Here is a 17,884-nt window from a genome sequence, read left to right as displayed (position 1 = left end):
CTTTATGGGAAGCTGGACCTGGCCGATGACAGCATCCCCACTGTTATATCCACGTGCTGTACCCTCCATAACATTTGTGAAGGGAAGGGTGAAAGATTCACTCAGGCATGGAACTCGGAGGTTCAAAACCTGGAGGCTGAATTTGAACAGCCAGAGAGCAGGGCTATTACAGGGGCTCAGTGTGGGGCTGCAAGGATTAGGGATGCCTTGAGGGAGCAATTTGTGGCTGAAAGCCACCAGTAATGTTTGGTGACCTGCACGGGAGTGAAGTGCAGCGGTTCCAATGTTAGTAGGAATCTGTGTTTGCTATGCTGACTTGCAGTGCCTGTTGATTTCCTGGGCTAAGGTATTTTTTACTTTATGCAATAATAAAGAATGTTTTCAATGCAAAAAAAATACATTTATTGAAAAGAAAATTCATGTATTGAAAAGAAACACAACTGCTTGGGAAACAGAAAGGGCAAAGGGGAGGGGAACAGTACAATTGCAGATTTGCATATGTCCTGTTATCATACTCAGCCTTCCTGTCTGGAGTGCTGTGCAATGAGTGCTGCACTTCAGGATGGCTATAATGCATGGTGATGGGGGTTGAGTGCAGTGGTCTTAGTTTTCAGGGCTGGGTGGTGAAGCTACAGGTGTTGGAGGCAGCTGGTGGCACAAGAACCCAGATGTTGGGGAAAGTGTGTTGGAGGTGACATGGGGGCACAAGGGAAAGAGTTTTGGGACAAGGGCCGTGGGGTGGGCGGGGGACAGGTGCGGTAGTACTCTGCCTGCATGGCTACGAGCGCTTGGATCAAGTCCGCTTGGCGCTCCATGATGCATATCAGCCGATCCATGCTTTGCTGACGGAGTGCCGTGCTTTTGTGCCGGCGCTCCTCATTCTGCTGGAGGATGAGCACTCTCCCTTCACTCATTTTAGATTCTCGTTAAGGGACTGCTGTATTATTTCATGCAGCATGTCTTCTTTGCTTCTACATGGTCTCTTCTTGATTCTTTCCAGCTTCTCGGATGGTGATAACACAGACGGCTGAGATCTCAAGGTTGCATATGTAAAGGCAAAATGCAACACTTAATAGAGGCAGCATTGTTCACAACAGACAGAGCAAGGATTCCCCTACACTTAAGGGCAAGCACAGTCTACACAATAGCATAATTTGCCCATTGCAAAGAGAGCGGACGTAACCCACGGGAGTCCCAAAATGGTGAGTAAGCACAGGGTCAAGGGGGACTGATTGTTTCACGGCCATACTGTTCTCTGGGTTTCTGTGCCTTGGGGAGAGCCAACAGCTGCAGGGGGCCCCTATACTGAACACTGTCCCCACATTTTCCACAGGAATTTATCCTGGAAGATATCTCGTTGCTAAGGGTGACCTGGGAAGCAAGGGAGGATCTTCTACTACAATGTGGCTTCCACCCTGGCTCATATGCAGCTTGCCTGTGCGTAGCAATGGTTCCCCCTTCCCTCATGTCACAGTGGCACGGACATGTTAGCCTGACTGGGATAAGGACCACAGAGGATCTCCCAAGAAACCTGCGCAAGTGCATTGCCCAAGTTCTGGATGAGACCTTTGAAGAGATCACTGAGGCCGATACCACAATGTGAGAGAGCACATCAATGCCCTATTCTGCATCTAATGAAGCCCTAACCCTCCTCATCCTAAGAGCCTGCACCGAATAACTTCCTTCCCAAAATAAAAGCCACTTTCCGTGCACCTCTTCTGGTATTTGTCCTTCACCAAGCACCAGCCGCCACGACTGGCTACCTTCCTCCTGGCTTGAGAACTGCTCCTGGCTGCACGCATCTAGGGATGCCAAGGTGTTTTGCTCCTCCTCAGCACCCTCACTCCCGCTTTCCTCCTCCTCCTCCTGCCTTGTTGAACTGGGCTCTGAAGTGTCCATGGTGGTTGTAGTGAGGCGGCCTGGCTTCCAGCCGCGCCTGAAAGGGCCGAGCCGGAACAGACGCCAAAGTGGGCGGGGCCATTGCCGCCTGTTCCCGCCCCCCGGAAGTCAAGGGGAGGGACAGGAAGTATAAAGGCCCGGCCCCAGCGCTCAATTGGTGGCCAGACGCTGAAGAGACCAGATGTGGGTGGCCGAGCTCCCGCCCGGCCTGAGCTTCCCGGCACCCGGTATCCTGAGGAGCTGCCTGAGCTTCCTCGTGCCCAGTATCCTGAGGAGGACTGGCTGAGCCTGCCCCCTGCCTGGTATCCTGGGGAGCTGCCTGAGCTTCCCTGTGCCCGGTATCCTGAGGAACCCATGGTCTAGGACCCACCGGAAGAAGCCGGCGAGATACAGGTACCCAGAGAGGGGTAGGTCGGAAGTGGCCCAGGGGTAGCCGACCCTGGTTTGGCTCCAGAGCCCCTGAACCAGTGTCAGTGTGTTGTGGCCAGGATCCCCACTGACAGCAGCGAGTCTTTGCTGCTGCTAGGGCTCCAGGCTGGGACACAGTGAAGTGGGAGGGCCTGCGTTCCCCCTGCCACCCTTCCAAGGGTGGCAGACTCCCCCTCTCCCTGGCCTGAGGAGGCCCTCTTTATAGACTTACTGTTTGAACTGCTGCTCAGCCCCTGCCTGAGAGTCTGAGCCCTGTGCCTGTTTATTGCCCCGCCCTGAACCAGGGCTTGGGGCTTTAGAGACTTCCTTGTGGAACTGCTGCTCAGCCCCCTTGCTGAAGGAGCTGAGCCTTGAACTGCCTGGTGCCCCGCCCTGACCCAGGGCCTGGGCTTTATAAACTCCTTGTTTGCTCAGCCCCTTGCTGAAGGAGCTGAGCCTTGAACTGCTTGCTGCCACGCCCTGCACCAAGGGCCTGGGCTTATAGACTTGTTTGCTCAGCCCTGCCGGAGGGCTTGAGCTCCTGACTGTTTCCTGCCTCACCAGGCTAGGTCGACAGCTCATCCACCTCATGTAGCGACGCGGCCTGGCTCCCAGCCACGCCTGAAAGGTCCGAGCCCCTACACCGGACCCCTACAGTGGTATTCAGAGTGGAGGTGGGGTCGCCCCCAAGTATCACGTCCAGCTCTTTGTAGAAACGGCAGGTCTCGAGAGCAGCACCAGAGCGGCAGTTTACCTCACAGGCTTTGTGGTAGGCATTCCGCAGCTCCTTCACTTTAACCCTGCACTGCAGTGCGTCCTGGTCACGGTCCCTTTCCATCAAGTCCCTTGATATCTGCCCAAAGATATCGTAATTCTTATGGCTGGAATGCAGCTGGAACTGGACAGCTTCCTCCCCCGAAACACTGATGAGGTCCAGCACCTCGCCATTGCTCCATACTGGGGATAGACATAGTCACCTGGAAAGATTCACTGAGAGCACTCTACACCTTGCTGAGCAAACAGGAAGGGGATTTTCTAAATTCCCAGAGAATTTAAAGGGCAAGTCTGACGGTTGGTCACCTGAGGGCAGGGCAGTAGAGTTTAAAGTGATGACCAGAGTGGCTAGAACAGGTATTGTGGGATACTTCTGGAGGCCGATCAGAGCCCATTAACAAACCAGGGTGTCCACACTGGCTCTGCGGCACTCCAGTGGAGGCGCATCAAATGTTATTCCACTCGCCGAGGTGGATTACCAGGAGCACTCTAGCCACGGAGTCCGGGCGCTCTATGTGCCTTGCCAGTGTGGCTGCATCGTGAGTTAGAGCTCACAAGGCTGCTTTAATGCACTCTACCTTGCAAGTGTAGCCATGCCCTTAAAGGGTTTGCCACTATAGGTCAATTGGCAAACCCTTCCTTGTGTAGACAAGACCGTACATACCCATAGTTTGCTCTTCTATAAACAATATAACACTTTTTAAATGAAATTTAGTTTGGAACTGTGACGCTGCAAAAGAATCCAAAAGATACAGTGCATATTAATTTCAATGTGAAGGCACAGACAATAGGACAAGTGGGGGAGGGTGACGATTTTCAAATATATGAAAGCTATGTCTCAGTTTAATTATCTATAGATCAAAATGCTACAGAGTAAAACGCTTAGTGGTAAAGGTTTGGGGTTCTGAATCCCATGGTTGATTAAGTTATTTACCACAATGTTACCACAGTCATTTCCTATACTAAGTATAGAGGAAACCAGAGGAATTTCACAAACGAATGGACATAGTAACTGTTGGAAAATGACGACTTTTCAATAGCAGTCTGTATCCCTACACTCCCTATACCCATAAGTTCAGTTCCTCATAGGCTGACCCACCTTGCGTTTTTCTTAGCTAAACTGCTGTAACTGTGTGAGCTAAAGGAGACTCAGGTCCTATTTAATGTAGGATGCTTATAATGAGGCTTGAGACATGAGATTCTTTCGATCGTGCATGGATATTAAAGATGACATGGCCATTTTAGTAGAACTGTCCTAAGCCAAAAATATCTCTTCCCCGCACCCACCATGTTATTGCTCAGCTGGTGCCTGGCCTGCCCCCCCGAGGTGACTGGATTTCAGTGGGTGTCAAAAATCAAGCCACTTTTATTTAAGGTGCCTTGCTTTGTGTTTGAACGTCTTCGCCAGATTCTCTACAGTTCTTTGAGATGCTTCAGGACTGTAAATGTAAATTATTATTTTCATGACAAGCTCTTGCATGTAACATTAAGGAAAAAACCCATCTGTTATTTGAATGGCCTTTTAAAAGAAACCCAGCTTTAGTCAGAAATGCATGTTGAAGAGATTAAGAGGACTCTTACTCTCAGGAAATAGTTCCTAATGGTGAGAGCTATTAGACTGTGGAATAGTCCCCCAAGGGAAATGGTGGAAGCTCTATTGTCCGAGTTATTTAAAACCAGACTAAGCACAGCACTAGAAGATACACAGTAGGGAGCAATTCTGCGCCTCCCTAGGAAAATAGACTCTATAACCTCATAGAACAGATTTTTCCTGCCTGTCTTTCCATCTGCCATCTACAATTCTATTGCCCACAGCAGCAGTCAAAAAAGTTCAGGAATGAAAATTTTATCTTAAAAGCTCAATTGAAAGTTCCATAAAATAAAACCTGGTGTTTAAATAACTGCTGTAACAAAACTGAGAGTGACAGATTGCTCAGATGATAAGAAAAAAATAAATAAAACCAAGTGTGCTTTGTACATTGGGACCTTAAATTCTGGAAGGCGCAAAATACCTCGGCTAGCATAGCAGTTGGGAGTCCTGCTACACTTATTAACTATCTGGTGCATTGTCACTGTGGTCTCTAAGAGTGAGAAAGAAGGAGCCAACGGCTTAGGAGGATGGTGAAACGGAAGGAAGATATTTCTTTAAAGGTGAAGTGCAGTTAAAATGAAGAATCCAGAAATATGGGCTGAATTGCTTCCAGTCCAACAGAGAAATCACACACGATCAACTAACACAATATCATTTCCCCTTTCCTTGGCAGGTCCTTCAACATCATGCCAGTCAACTCCAGTCATGCTGTGACTCCCCATAGTGCATCATCCTATGATGTCACAGCTACCACTAACTGCATGAAGCCAATCAAAAGAAGGGACAGGTAAATTATTTCTCATCTTATCTGTAGTTTTTAAAAGGTTTGTCATTTTATATCCAACAGCTTTTCAAATAATATGTTACAAATAAAATTTTAAAATCTGTAGAAAGGATTAAAAAAGATCCAACACACTTGTGCCTTTTAGACAATTTTCTAAAAGGTTTTGTTATCTGAATACCCCAAAATATCCATGAAAGCAACTCTTTTCTGTCCAACAAGCCTCTTTTGGCCATATGTACTACCAAAGAATATAGCTAAAATGAGTAAAAGAACATTTGCTTGTAGATTCAAAGGTATCCATATTTTCACTCCAGACTCCATTGCATGTCATTTTCATCATACAGGTTCTTATTTTGATTGTGTCTAAAGGGAGGAATGGCTGTTTGAAACTTGTCTTCAGGGTTACTTCACTCTTGTCTAAATGACTGTTACCTGGCTGAGTCCTGATTCTTGCAAGGTGCAGTTTCCTCCCAAGTATCCTTCCAGAATACTTGTCACCATCTGTACTGCAGGCAGAAGGTCACAGGTGCTGTTCACTGAACAAAAGTGATGCACCAAAGCAGTTAATCCTAGGAAGACACTCTGACTTGCTCCTGGTGACTGCAGCAAAGGCTGTAAATCAAGACAAGAATGACAGGCTGCTTAAAAACTCTAGGCCTCCTATTTATTATAATACCCCGAGCACTCTGATGGCATGTACATCTTCACAGAGATTTACAAGCATTAATTAATTCATCCTTATACACTCTTATGAAGCCACAGAAAATACTGCCCACTTTCAAATACTGACTATTGTGTCTTTGAAAGGTTTTAATAAAAAACATGCTGGGGAGACTCAGAGGAAAACTCCAGTTAATATGGAGAAAAATCTACCACTCTCATATGTTTAAGTGAAGCCTGAATTAGTATGATCCTTGAGAGGGCTCCAGGCCCTTCTATAAAGTGAAATGCATTCCAAGACACTCCCAGTGCTTAGAACACTCACATTGTTTATGTTGCAAAATATACTGCTTGTCCCCATAGCGACGGGCTCTCCAAGTCAAGATTAAGCTGTAGCAAATAGAAGCTTTTGATGCAAAGGTGCTATACAGTGCATGGAGGAGATTAATACAAGTGGCCATTGTCCAGCACTCTCAACAGGGGAGTGCTTTAAATTAAGGATACCAGTGCAGTGAGAACCTAATTTAGATTGGCTATAACATTATCACCTACAATTTTATTGAGATGTAGCAATAGTGCAGTATTTCATAATGAGTCACATTTTATATTAAGGGTCCACTGATAAATAGCTTATAAAAGACAATAAATGACTGTAACAATTTATTAACCATTTATTAGTTTGTTATTGTGTCCAACAGGTTGTTTGTAACCAGCAGCACCTACCCCAATGGGGGTTCTGGTCTAGGACTAGGTGCTACAATAATACAAATAATAAACAAACAAATAATCTAAAACACGTTTGTGTATTACAGATGGTTATATAAGCACATGCTAATTATGTCTGTAATATGCTTACAACACCTATAAATCATTTATTAGCCTTTTATAGAAGGAACCTAAATATAAAGTGTGACCCATATATCTTACAGGGCTTAATCCTGCAAACCACTACTGTAGTAATTCTATTGAATTCAATGGGACCAAGACTGGTTTAGGCCAAAACAATTGCATGATTACGCCTATGGTTATTCACAGTTTGCATCTGTTGTGACTTGTTTTCTTTTTACAGCACCGCCTCCCAGCATTGAAATTTTCTCTTCCTGCCACTTTGGCAGCTGCTGTTTGTTTTTTAGATGCAAACAGCTCTATAGGAGAGAGAGACACCATGAGCGCTCTTGGTAGACCCTACTTTTGTTCTTTCTTGTAAAAGCAATTGTTATAAATAAATATGATAAATAAATGTTTGCTGTTTGTATATACAAAACCGTAACAGGGCCCCTAGATGTGAATACATATAGGTTAATGCCTGACAGAATGGTCTGTTGTTTTTCTGCTAGAAAACAACTGGCATTTGCAGTCAGCACAGACGATTTTAAAAAGTGCCCTCTAGTAGCAGGTCTCTGTTGCACTCCCTGGCAATCAAGCAGTTTCTGATTGCTCTTTATGTAATAAGAGATCAGCCAAGAACTTTTCAAACCTCTCCCAATTTAGCTTTCTAAATAGAAAGTTAAAAGTAGCAAGATTGCAAACCCAGATCCAACCGGCAGACTGAGAGCAGCTGTAAGACTCCTGGGAGGAAAGGAGAAACAGAGCAGCTGGAGAGGGTGGACAGAGGAAGAAGAAATGGAACAGGAAAAGCATCTGGAGGGAGACGAGGGGGGAGAAGGATCAGAGGAAGCAAAAGACAGAAAAAAACTATAGCTGAGGGAGGGAGGGAGGGAGACTTTGCACAGAAAGTTATAGTCCTAGCGTGCTAACGACACAAACAAGTTCAGCCTCATCTCCTTATGAGGTCAGTGTGTAATGAATTTCTGTGCATCTATCAGAGCTGTTCATTTTATGCACATCAGTCAATATTTTAACATACCATACAATAAATTTAAATGTGAGCACTTGCATAAGTAAAGAGACACACATGTTTTCAGGAACAGAGCCCATCTGTATACATGGGAACCTACTCTGAACTGTTTGCATTCCATAATCATTAGCAGATTCTTTCCCACTAGACAAACTTGCCATGAATTGTAAACATTTCTCAACTACAGGCATTTTGGAGAACAGGAGCGCTGGAAGCTAAGTGGGTCCAAGGCAAAACTATGTTTCAATTTGTCCCATAAAGCTGTAGTCAAACCCCATATTTCCATACACCATGAAGTAAACATGGTTCTGTTGAAAATCCCATAATTTAAGTGATGACCCAGAAGACTAAATGAGCTGGATATGCATTATCTCAAAAAGGAATTCTGGAAAGCCTTCAAAGTTCTGGCAGCCATTGCTTTATTATCCTGGCCTGTAATTGTTTGATGGGGAACAGCAAGTTGTAAGAAGGATTCTTCAGGAGTATGACCAATCAGTGGGCCCTTTGTTGCCAAGCCAAATAGCCCCATGCAGTTATTTTACTCTGTTTAAAAATAATTTGCAATTGCTGACTTTCCCTCAAACTGATTGCAGGTTTTCAAACACAGTAAGCTACAGAAGTAGCCATTAAGCTATCCCCACCTGAAACGGAACAGGACAACCTCAGGAAGAATGTACCAGGTCCAAGTTCTCACTCACTGGGCACAGATAAGTCAGAAAGTCACAATCCCCCTGCATAAACCCAGCAAGAAGATTCTGCTGTAAGTCAGGGCCGTTGCCTCCTGAACCATTAGGTTTCCTCACACCATTAAAGGCAAGAAATAGAATTTCCCTCCTTCCTCCCTTCAATGGCTATGAGATACAACACACACACACGGAGCCAGTTTCCAGGGTACCCCAACGAGGAACAACCTATAATTTCTACAATTTGGTCTGATGTTGGCTGTGGACAGAAGGATCTGTGCAAGTTTTTCCTGTCTGCCTCCACATGCTCCATCTGGCCTTGATGTTGCTTTCTCCACCAGAGTATTTGGGATTCATTATAGCTGAAAACTGGAGTAAGTCCCATGGGACTTTTGTGTCCTGACTAAATGAGTCAGGAAAAAATGTCAACGGGCAAGAAATGGCTAAGGGTATAACATGTCCCATTGCTTCCCTTCCTATGCCTAGTCCCCCGTTCACTGCAGGGGCTGTGGAAGAATGGCCATTTTTTCCACAGATAAGTTTGGGACATTTTGTACCTTGGTCAGAATTTGGTCTACTATTTATTTTATCCATCAGTCTTATTATTACCTTGTTTTCCAATCACTAAAAAAAATAAATCACAAGTAATGCTGCTGAGGCAGAGGAAACTAAGTGAGAATTGCCCAGTATGCTGCAATAGCTCTCTCTCCTTTTTACAAACACCCACCCACCTCTATTCATGATCCCAGAGTAGAAATATTACAAGACAGGTTGCTCATTCCAGTCTGCCCAGATGTAGGAAGTACTTGGAATCTTGCAAACACATTGCCAGTTTGCTCAGTTTTTAGCTCAATCCTGAGCTCAATTTTGCATACCCAAGAAATTTGGTTACTTCTTCAGAGAAGCACAAAAACTGAACCAAATCTTTTGAGGTCCTCCCGTCACTAAAAATAGCCCATTTACAGTAGTTTCCATAATAGTGTCCTGCAGAAAGTGAAGCCCAAAGAAGAGGGCACTGTGCAAATGTAAAAACCATAGACCAGTAGAGCCCTTTAGAGTGTATGTATAATTCCCTATATCCTTTCCTCCAAATCTTGGAAAATGATATATGAAAGATGATGAATGCCATTCTAAGCTGAAATGCACAGTGTACATCATAATCCACATAGGGACTGTATTACATGTTACCTTAGGGGAAAACCACACTATGAAAATGTGAATACTCAGCACATATAATTAACTAACAAGAAGTCAAAATCTGAAAAGCAGCTGTAGGCCTGGAATGTCTGCGGGTGTTAATTATAATACTCCTGAAAAGTTGCTGAATTGACAGCACTGGAGAATGAAAACCTCTATCCAAAAAACAGGGACAGCAGAATCTGCAATAGTATCAGCTTCCTCACACTGTCCTGCCTTTGAACCTCTACCTTGACCTTCAGAAAGCACCCTTGAGAGGCCATTTGAGTCTCTTCCCTTCTATCTCTACGTTGGCGGTTTAAATTAAACCCCAGTAACTAAAGGCTGTTTGTACCCTCTGTTGGAGTCTTACATGAAATGAGCTGGTAGTTTCGGTCCACTCCCAGAACACATCACTAAAATCACTCCAGAAGCAGAGTGTCATATAAATCTGAGTGTGAGTGAGACTAATAGTCTAAATGCCAAGACTAGGAACCAGTTGGTTTTAATGATAAAATGAAAAACCGGTGTGCTTACAGCAAGAGAGTCGATCATGCCTGTGGTGGGCTCAGGAACGAATGACAACGACCAAAGGAAAGATTCCATTTTGTCATCCTCCACTTCTTTTGCAACGATAATTTCTTTCATCAGGACAACACAGGCCTCTGTAGCACATGATGGGAGAGCATCTACTAGTGGCTGCCTGAAACACAAGAGAAAAACGTCAAAACCTACATGAACTGAAGTACCTAAGAGTCAAAGAATATTTGCCTTCTGTCTTCCTGAGACTGAGGTTGCTTCAATGGAAGTAAAAGACCACTAAAAAACTAAGGGGCATATCCTGACCCTACAAAAGTCATTGGGAGGTTTGGCATGTATTTCAATGGGTGCAGCACTGGACCTCTTAGGCCAAGATTTTCAAATGCGACTAGTGAATCTGGGCATCCCAAGTTTTTGTGTCTCCTCAAAGGACTTGATTTTCAAGAAAAGACTCAGCGTCCCTCTCTCAAAAATAGATCCTTCTAAGACACTGGTTCTCAAACTTTTGTACTGGTGACCCCTTTCACATAGCAAGCCTCTGAGTGCGACCGCCCAATAAGTTGAAAATACTTTTTTATATATTTAACGCCATTATAAATGCTGGAGGCAGAGCGGGGTTTGGGGTGGAGGCTGACAGCTCGCGACCGCCCACATAATAACCTCATGACCTCCTGAGGGGTCCTGACCCCCAGTTTGAGAACCCCTGCTCTAAGATGTCTCAAATTGGTCACCTAAAGACTGAAATGTCAAATCTTAGTCATTTAAATCTGCAGTTCAGAATTATGTCACTTGGGAAAACTGAAAAAAAGCATTTATATAGCAGAAGAAGAATGTCCACACAGAAAGCTATACTGGTGTAGCTATACTGGTATAATTGGTAAGACTTTCCCATGTAGATAAAGCCTTAGACTACTATGGGAAGATGACGACCTGCAGTTGTGATTTTTCTCTGAAGAATAATGTAGCTATTTGTCAGCATGAGAGAAATTAAGTAATTTAGGGTTTTTATTATAACTAATGTACAGTTAATGCCAATTTTTCATGTTTGTGTCAAGTGAAGCATGAACCATTATTATAAATCCAGAGCAGCTCTAGATAATATTTGGGCCTGAAAGCACATTAAATGCCTGTTTCTATGCTTGCAGTTCTTAATATATTTACTTGTATTTGCTAGGAAAGCCCACATTGTTGAAAGGAGGAAGAAAAACAAGATTATAGGCCTGACCCCACTCTTACTGAAGTTGAGGGACAAACTAATTGACCACAATAGTGTAGGACTAACTAAGCCTTGTCAGGTTTCAGAGTAGCAGCCGTATTAGTCTGTATCCGCAAAAAGAATGGGAGTACTTGTGGCACCTTAGAGACTAACAAATTTACTTCAGCATGAACTTTCGTGAGCTACAGCTCACTTCTTCGGATGCACAGAATGGAACACACAGACAGGAGATATTTATATATACAGAGAACATGAAAAGGTGGAAGTATGCATACCAACAGGAAGAGTCTAATCAATTGAGATGAGCTATCATCAGGAGAAAAAAAACCTTTTGAAGTGATAATTAAGATGACCCATAGAAGGCATGAGGAGAACTTAACATAGGGAAATAGATTCAATTAGTGTGAGGACAAGCTAGGTGCTGAACTTTGTGATTTGACAGCAGCCGTAGAGTACCAGAAATCACCTACTACGGACAGGCAACCCAAGAATAACAGACGCCCATAGCCCTTACTACAGCCCCCAACTAACCTCTCCAGTTGATCATCAAAGAATCTACAACCTATCCTCACTCTCACAGGCTGGGAGACAGGCCCAATCCTCGCTATAGTGACAGCCTCCCAACCTGAAGCAATACTCACCCAGCAACCACACACCATACAACATAAACACTAGCCAGGGAACCTATCTGCAACAAAACCCGATGCCAGCTCTGGTCTCACATAATCATTCAAGTGACACAATGGATAGAGGACGCTAATACACAACCACGCCATAAGGGGCTCGTCTACCGTGCACCATCTACCAACCGTGATATATATCTCAGTGCCAGCAATTGCCCTCTCCATGTACCATTGGCCAAACCAGAGCAAGACACAAATCGCGCATCGGCTCATTAAATTCAAACCAGTGCGAGAACACTTAACCTATCTACCACTCAGTGGACAGACTTGAAAGGTGGCATTTTGTAGCAAAAACTTTAAAACAGACTCCAAAGAGAGAGCTGACCTGAACTTGAATTAATATGCAAATTAGTACAATTAACTCAGGCATTAAAAAAGATTGGGAATGGTCTGGGTGCATTACACTAATTAAATCTATTTCCCTATGTTAAGTTCTCCTCACACCTTCTATGGGTCATCTCAATTATCACTTCAAAGGTTTTTTTTCTCCTGAGATGATAGCTCATCTCAATTGATTAGACTCTTCCTGTTGGTATGCATACTTCCACCCTTTCATGTTCTCTGTATATATAAATATCTCCTGTCTGTGTGTTCCATTCTATGCATCCGAAGGAGTGAGCTGTAGCTCACGAAAGCTCATGCTGAAATACATGTGTTAGTCTCTAAGGTGCCACAAGTACTCCTGTTCTTTAAGCCTTATCAAAGATCCAAACCCTGAGATATGAACCAGCCCCAATATCAGAGATGTTTGGATCTTGATCTAAATGTTCTGAGTGAGGCCCAACTCTAGATTATATCAAGGAAATAATTTCCATCTAAAAGTTTCTTCGATCAAAACTGGGAAAGCATTTTCAACCACATTTTTGTGGACATTAGTTGAGGGGGGTTTTTTAGTCAGCTCTGGAAAGGCTAGAAAGGGATTTTTGACCATCCGTGCATGCAGTCAGCATTGTTGGTGAAAGAACATTCCATTAGGAAGGATATAATTTTAGTGTTAGGAAAACTGGTTTGGATCAGTTAAGAACAGACCAAAACTTTTGCAAAAAAGAATCCAAAAGTTCTGTTCACTTTTAAAATTACTTTTCTTTTTCACCTTCCTCTGCTATTCTCCTGGTATTTCTGATAGGACTGAAAGGATGAAATGGCAGAAACCTCATAAGAAAATCTTTTTATAAGGTCTCCTCCAGACCAATTTTGCAGCCTCAAAAGGTTTGATCATATTGGGTTAAGCATCTGTTTTGTACTTACCTTGAACTAGACCAAACTTCAGAACCTTTTAATGTGCCCACAACAATAATAATTTGACAATGTCCAGGTATTCCTGATTTCACCAAGGTAGGATTCTCCTTGCCCTGATTCCAACCAACATGTATGAATAACTTCCAGATTGTTTGATTTATACTAACTGAGGAGGCATAGCTGGACAAGACACATAAAAATTGAAACAAAAATGGTTTGTTTGGTCATACAAAAATGTCAAGACTGAGCCAATGTTTCAGAAGCACAACACACACAGAGAACTGAACAAAAATAGCTGGACTCCCAGTGCCTAGGGAAATCCTCATACACACACAGAAATAGCCCATCCTCCACTCCTCCAATCATGTTTCCTGCACAATTGACACTGTTAATCTGGAAAAAGACTGTAGATGAATGTAAAACAAATTGAACGCATAATCTTTGGTGAACATTAATCAAGATTTGTTTCTCCAATGAAGCACATCAGGAGCAGCTGCCACTTTTAATTCATTCCACATTGGAAAGTTCATAATGTTCCCAGTGGGATTTTCTCTACCGGGATTTTCCATATTTTTCCATTATGGCAGGTGCCTAACAAAATAAATCTTGATTTACATCAGATGGTGGAAGCATGACCTGAGCTTCCTGTTGGTTTTGTTCCTGGAATGGCTGGAAAATTCTCTTCACGAGGAAGTAGACAGAGAAGGTAACACTGGACATTGTGCTGGATCAATGACCAGCACTGACAGGGTGTTTCTAGAAGAAAAGACTTCACGCTGATACCATTAACAGTGGCTACTTTTATTATCAGCACTGGCATTAAATACCAAAACATAGAAAATTGGGAATTGTAGAATATACACATAAAACACCCTTGAAACAGAAATCCTCTTCTATGTGTTCCCTCTTCCAATCCTATTTGTACTGTTTTCAATGGACTCATTTAGTGTATTTAATTCATTTGTATAACCCATTCTCTATAGACCTCTGGGCCAAATTATTGCCTTCGTTTACATTCATACAGCTGTGCTGACTTTGACTCTGTGGGCCAGAATCTTTTTTAACCTCCACTGGTGTAAGTCAGAATCGAGACTATTAGAGGCAGCGGAGTTACATCAGTTTAATACTGATCAAGTTTGCAGATGACACAAAAATTGGGGGAGTGGTAAATAATAAAGAGGTCAGAGGTCACTGATTCAGAGTGAACTGGATCACTTGGTAACCTGGGTGCAAGCAAACAATATGTGTTTTAATACAGCTAAGTGTAAATGTATTCATCTAGGAACAAAGAATGGAAGCCACACTTACAGGATGGGAGATGGTCCAGATAATGTTCTTCCCCTCCTTTGCCCACCCCTTCCTCTGAGCAAGAGGAGAACCAGAAACCGGATTATGACCCATCAGTTTGTCCCTGGTCTGGTCCTGGGGCCATGTGTTTATGTGCTCCCCCTTCTCAGGGGCAACAGGGTCCTAAATCAGGATCAATGTAGACTGTTGAAGATGGGGTAAGGAATCAGCCCATTCACATAGGCCAAAGTTGTTCACACTTTAGGCACAATCAGGTGCACTGCCTGCTGGCACTAAAACCTGTGTGGAAATCCTTGGAGGGAAGCAGTGATTCTGAAGAAGATTTGCACATTGAGGTGGATAATCAGCTGAATGTAAGACTCCAGTGTGATGCTGTGACTAAAAGGGCTAACGTGATCCTGGGATGCATAACAAGGGAATCTTGAGTAGGAGTAGAGAGATTATTTGACACTGGTGCAAAATGCTGCTGAAATACCGTGTCCAGTTCTGGTGTCCACGCTTCAAGAAGGATGTTAATATGTGAAGAGAAGAACCATGAGAATGAATAAAGGATTAGAAAACATGCCTTAGTGATGAACTCAAGGAGTTCAGTCTATCTAGCTTAACAAAGAGAAGGCTAAGGGATGATTTGATTAGTCTATAAGTACCCACCTAGGAAATAAATATTTAAGAGTGGATTCTGCAATCTAGCAGATAAAGATCAAACACGATCCAGTGGCTGGAAGATGAAACTAGACAAATTCAGACTGGAAATAAGGCATACATTTTTAACAATGAGAGTAATTGACCACTGAACAATTTACCCAGGCTGTGGTGGATTCTCTATCACTGACCATTTTAAAATCAAGATTGAATGTTTTTATAAAAGATCTGCTCTAGGAAGTTCTATGACCTGTGTTAAACAGATCAGTTTAGATTATCACAATGGTCCCTTCTGGCCTTGGAAGAGAAGAGAATCAGACCTGCTAGGTGGCAAAATATAAGCAGGGCCTGTGTAGTGTTCCACTCATAGGAGACACTACCATGGTTATCATTTATATTACAACAGCATCTAAAGGCCCCAAAGAGATGGGGGCCCCATCGTTGAGGTCACTCCAAAAAACACATTGTAAGAGACCTTCCCTGCCCCAAAGCACTTACAGTCTAAACAGACAAGTCACAAAGAATGGGAGAAAGGAAGCATTGTTATCCCTGTTTTACAGATGGAGAACTGAGGCCCAGATTGATCAAGAGACTTGACCAAGGAGTCCAGGGAGTCTGTAGAAAAGCTGGTCACAGAATCCAGATCACCTGAATCCCAGTCCAGCATCTTAACTACAAGACCGTTGATCCTGTCTAAAAGCACATCTCAAAACACATAACTTTGAACCCAAGGCAGGGCTTTGCCACTGGGGGTTTAAGAAGCTTATTTCAAACATGGGCCAGCAGATTCCTTTCTTTTGGAGAACTATGCAAGTCTTCTTGTGCACCTATCGCTATATTCTGTCACAGAAATCACCTGGCTTTGTAGGAAGCGGGTCTTGGACTTGCTTGAAGACACTCTGATACATACCTTGGAAAGTTATCAAGTTACATGCTTGAAGGGGAGCATCTTCTTTCTGTCACTAAAATGAGACACCCACTGTAGAGCAGAGCAGAACTTAACACAACTATTTTGGCGTCAGATCTGATCAAAATAAAGGTAAAGGAAATACATTTCTTTACTATAAAAGAAAACAGCTGATCACTGTTAAAGGGGTCTTACCAGTTGTCCCTGCATTTAAACGAAGATCTACGCCAAAGGCCTATTAAAGCATCAGCAGAGAGACTTCGAAGCTCAAACACCAGAGTTATGAAGAGGTCTGCAGTCTAGAAATAGAAGAGGACATTACAGGTTATATAAAAGTTATAGAGGAAGCATGATTCAATGGATAGGGTACTAGAGTAGGACTTAGCTCAACCACTGAGCCTGCAGTGTAATCTTTGGCCACCCCTGTTCTGTGTTTCTGCCTCTCCTTTGGTCTGTCTTTTCTATTTAGATTGTAATCTCTTCAGGAAAGAGACTGTCTCTAACTGTCTGCACAGTCCCTACCACAGGGACAGGCAAACTTTTTGGCCCAAGACCACATCAGGGTTCCGAAACTGTATGGAGGACCAGGTAGGGAAGGCTGTGCCTCCCCAAACAGCCTGGCCCCCACCCCCTATCTCTCCCCTCCCACATCCCGCCCCCTGACTGCCCACTCAGAGCCCCCAAACCCCCTGCTCTTTACTGATGACCCCTCCCGAGACCCCCCTGCCCTTCAACTCACACACCCAGGACTTCACCCCTACTCCAACCACCTCTGATTCCCTGTCCTGATTCCCCAACCCTATCCACACCCTGCCCCTGACAGGCCCACCAAGACCTCCCATACCTATCAAACCCCCGTTGTTCCCACCCCTGACTCCCCCCCAGAACCTCCCCCCCAATCCAACCACCCTCTGCTCCCTGTCCCCTGACTGCCCCCCAGGACTCCCTACTCCTTCTCCAATCCCCTTGCTCCCCATCCCCCTTACCATGCTGCTCAGAGCACCAGGATTGGCAGCCGTGCCACCCAGCCAGAGCCAGCCACACCACCCCACTGCCAGGCAGGAGCTCACAGCCCCACCGTCCAGAGCACTAGTGGCACAGCGAGCTGAGGCTGCAGGGGAGGGGTCGGAGGCTAGCCTCCCTGGCCAGGAGCTCAAGGGCCGGGCAGAAGGGTCCCTTGGGCTGGATATAGCCCGTGGACCATAGTTTGCCTACTTTTGCCCTACCACAATGGGATCCCAAACTTAGTTAGAGGCCTTAAGGCACTACCGCAATACAAATCAATGACAGCATGACTGGGTATAATTTGGAGCAGGGACCATCTTTTTGTTCTGCATTTGAATGGCACTTGTTTGCAGTGTTCTTATAGACGTTTTGTTCCGAGGATATTAGAGAGACAAGATGGGTGAGGTAATATCCTTTATTGAACAAATTTTTTTGTGAGAGAGACAAGCTTTCGAGCTATACTGAGCTCTTAGACACAGCACCTACACCTTGCACACAGCTCCCTGCACAG

The 17,884-nt window shown here is 44.2% G+C and overlaps 1 protein-coding gene across 1 annotated transcript in view; it reads right to left on the bottom strand.

Annotated features, from left to right (window-relative positions):
• Positions 1–17,884, bottom strand: part of LOC116824393 (uncharacterized) — a 179,900-nt gene that overhangs the window by 132,179 nt on the left and 29,837 nt on the right. Inside the window, exons 9-11 of the mRNA XM_032779632.2 lie at positions 16,564–16,667; positions 10,371–10,536; positions 5,889–6,068 (exon numbers count right to left, since the gene is read on the bottom strand). Of these exons, the coding sequence (XP_032635523.1) occupies positions 5,889–6,068; positions 10,371–10,536; positions 16,564–16,667 (450 nt within the window). The remainder of the gene's footprint in view (positions 1–5,888; positions 6,069–10,370; positions 10,537–16,563; positions 16,668–17,884) is intronic.

Source organism: Chelonoidis abingdonii, chromosome 9, assembly GCF_003597395.2.
Source record: "Chelonoidis abingdonii isolate Lonesome George chromosome 9, CheloAbing_2.0, whole genome shotgun sequence".
Classification (NCBI taxonomy): Eukaryota; Metazoa; Chordata; order Testudines; family Testudinidae; genus Chelonoidis; species Chelonoidis abingdonii.
This window is presented reverse-complemented; position numbering and strand designations above follow the sequence as displayed.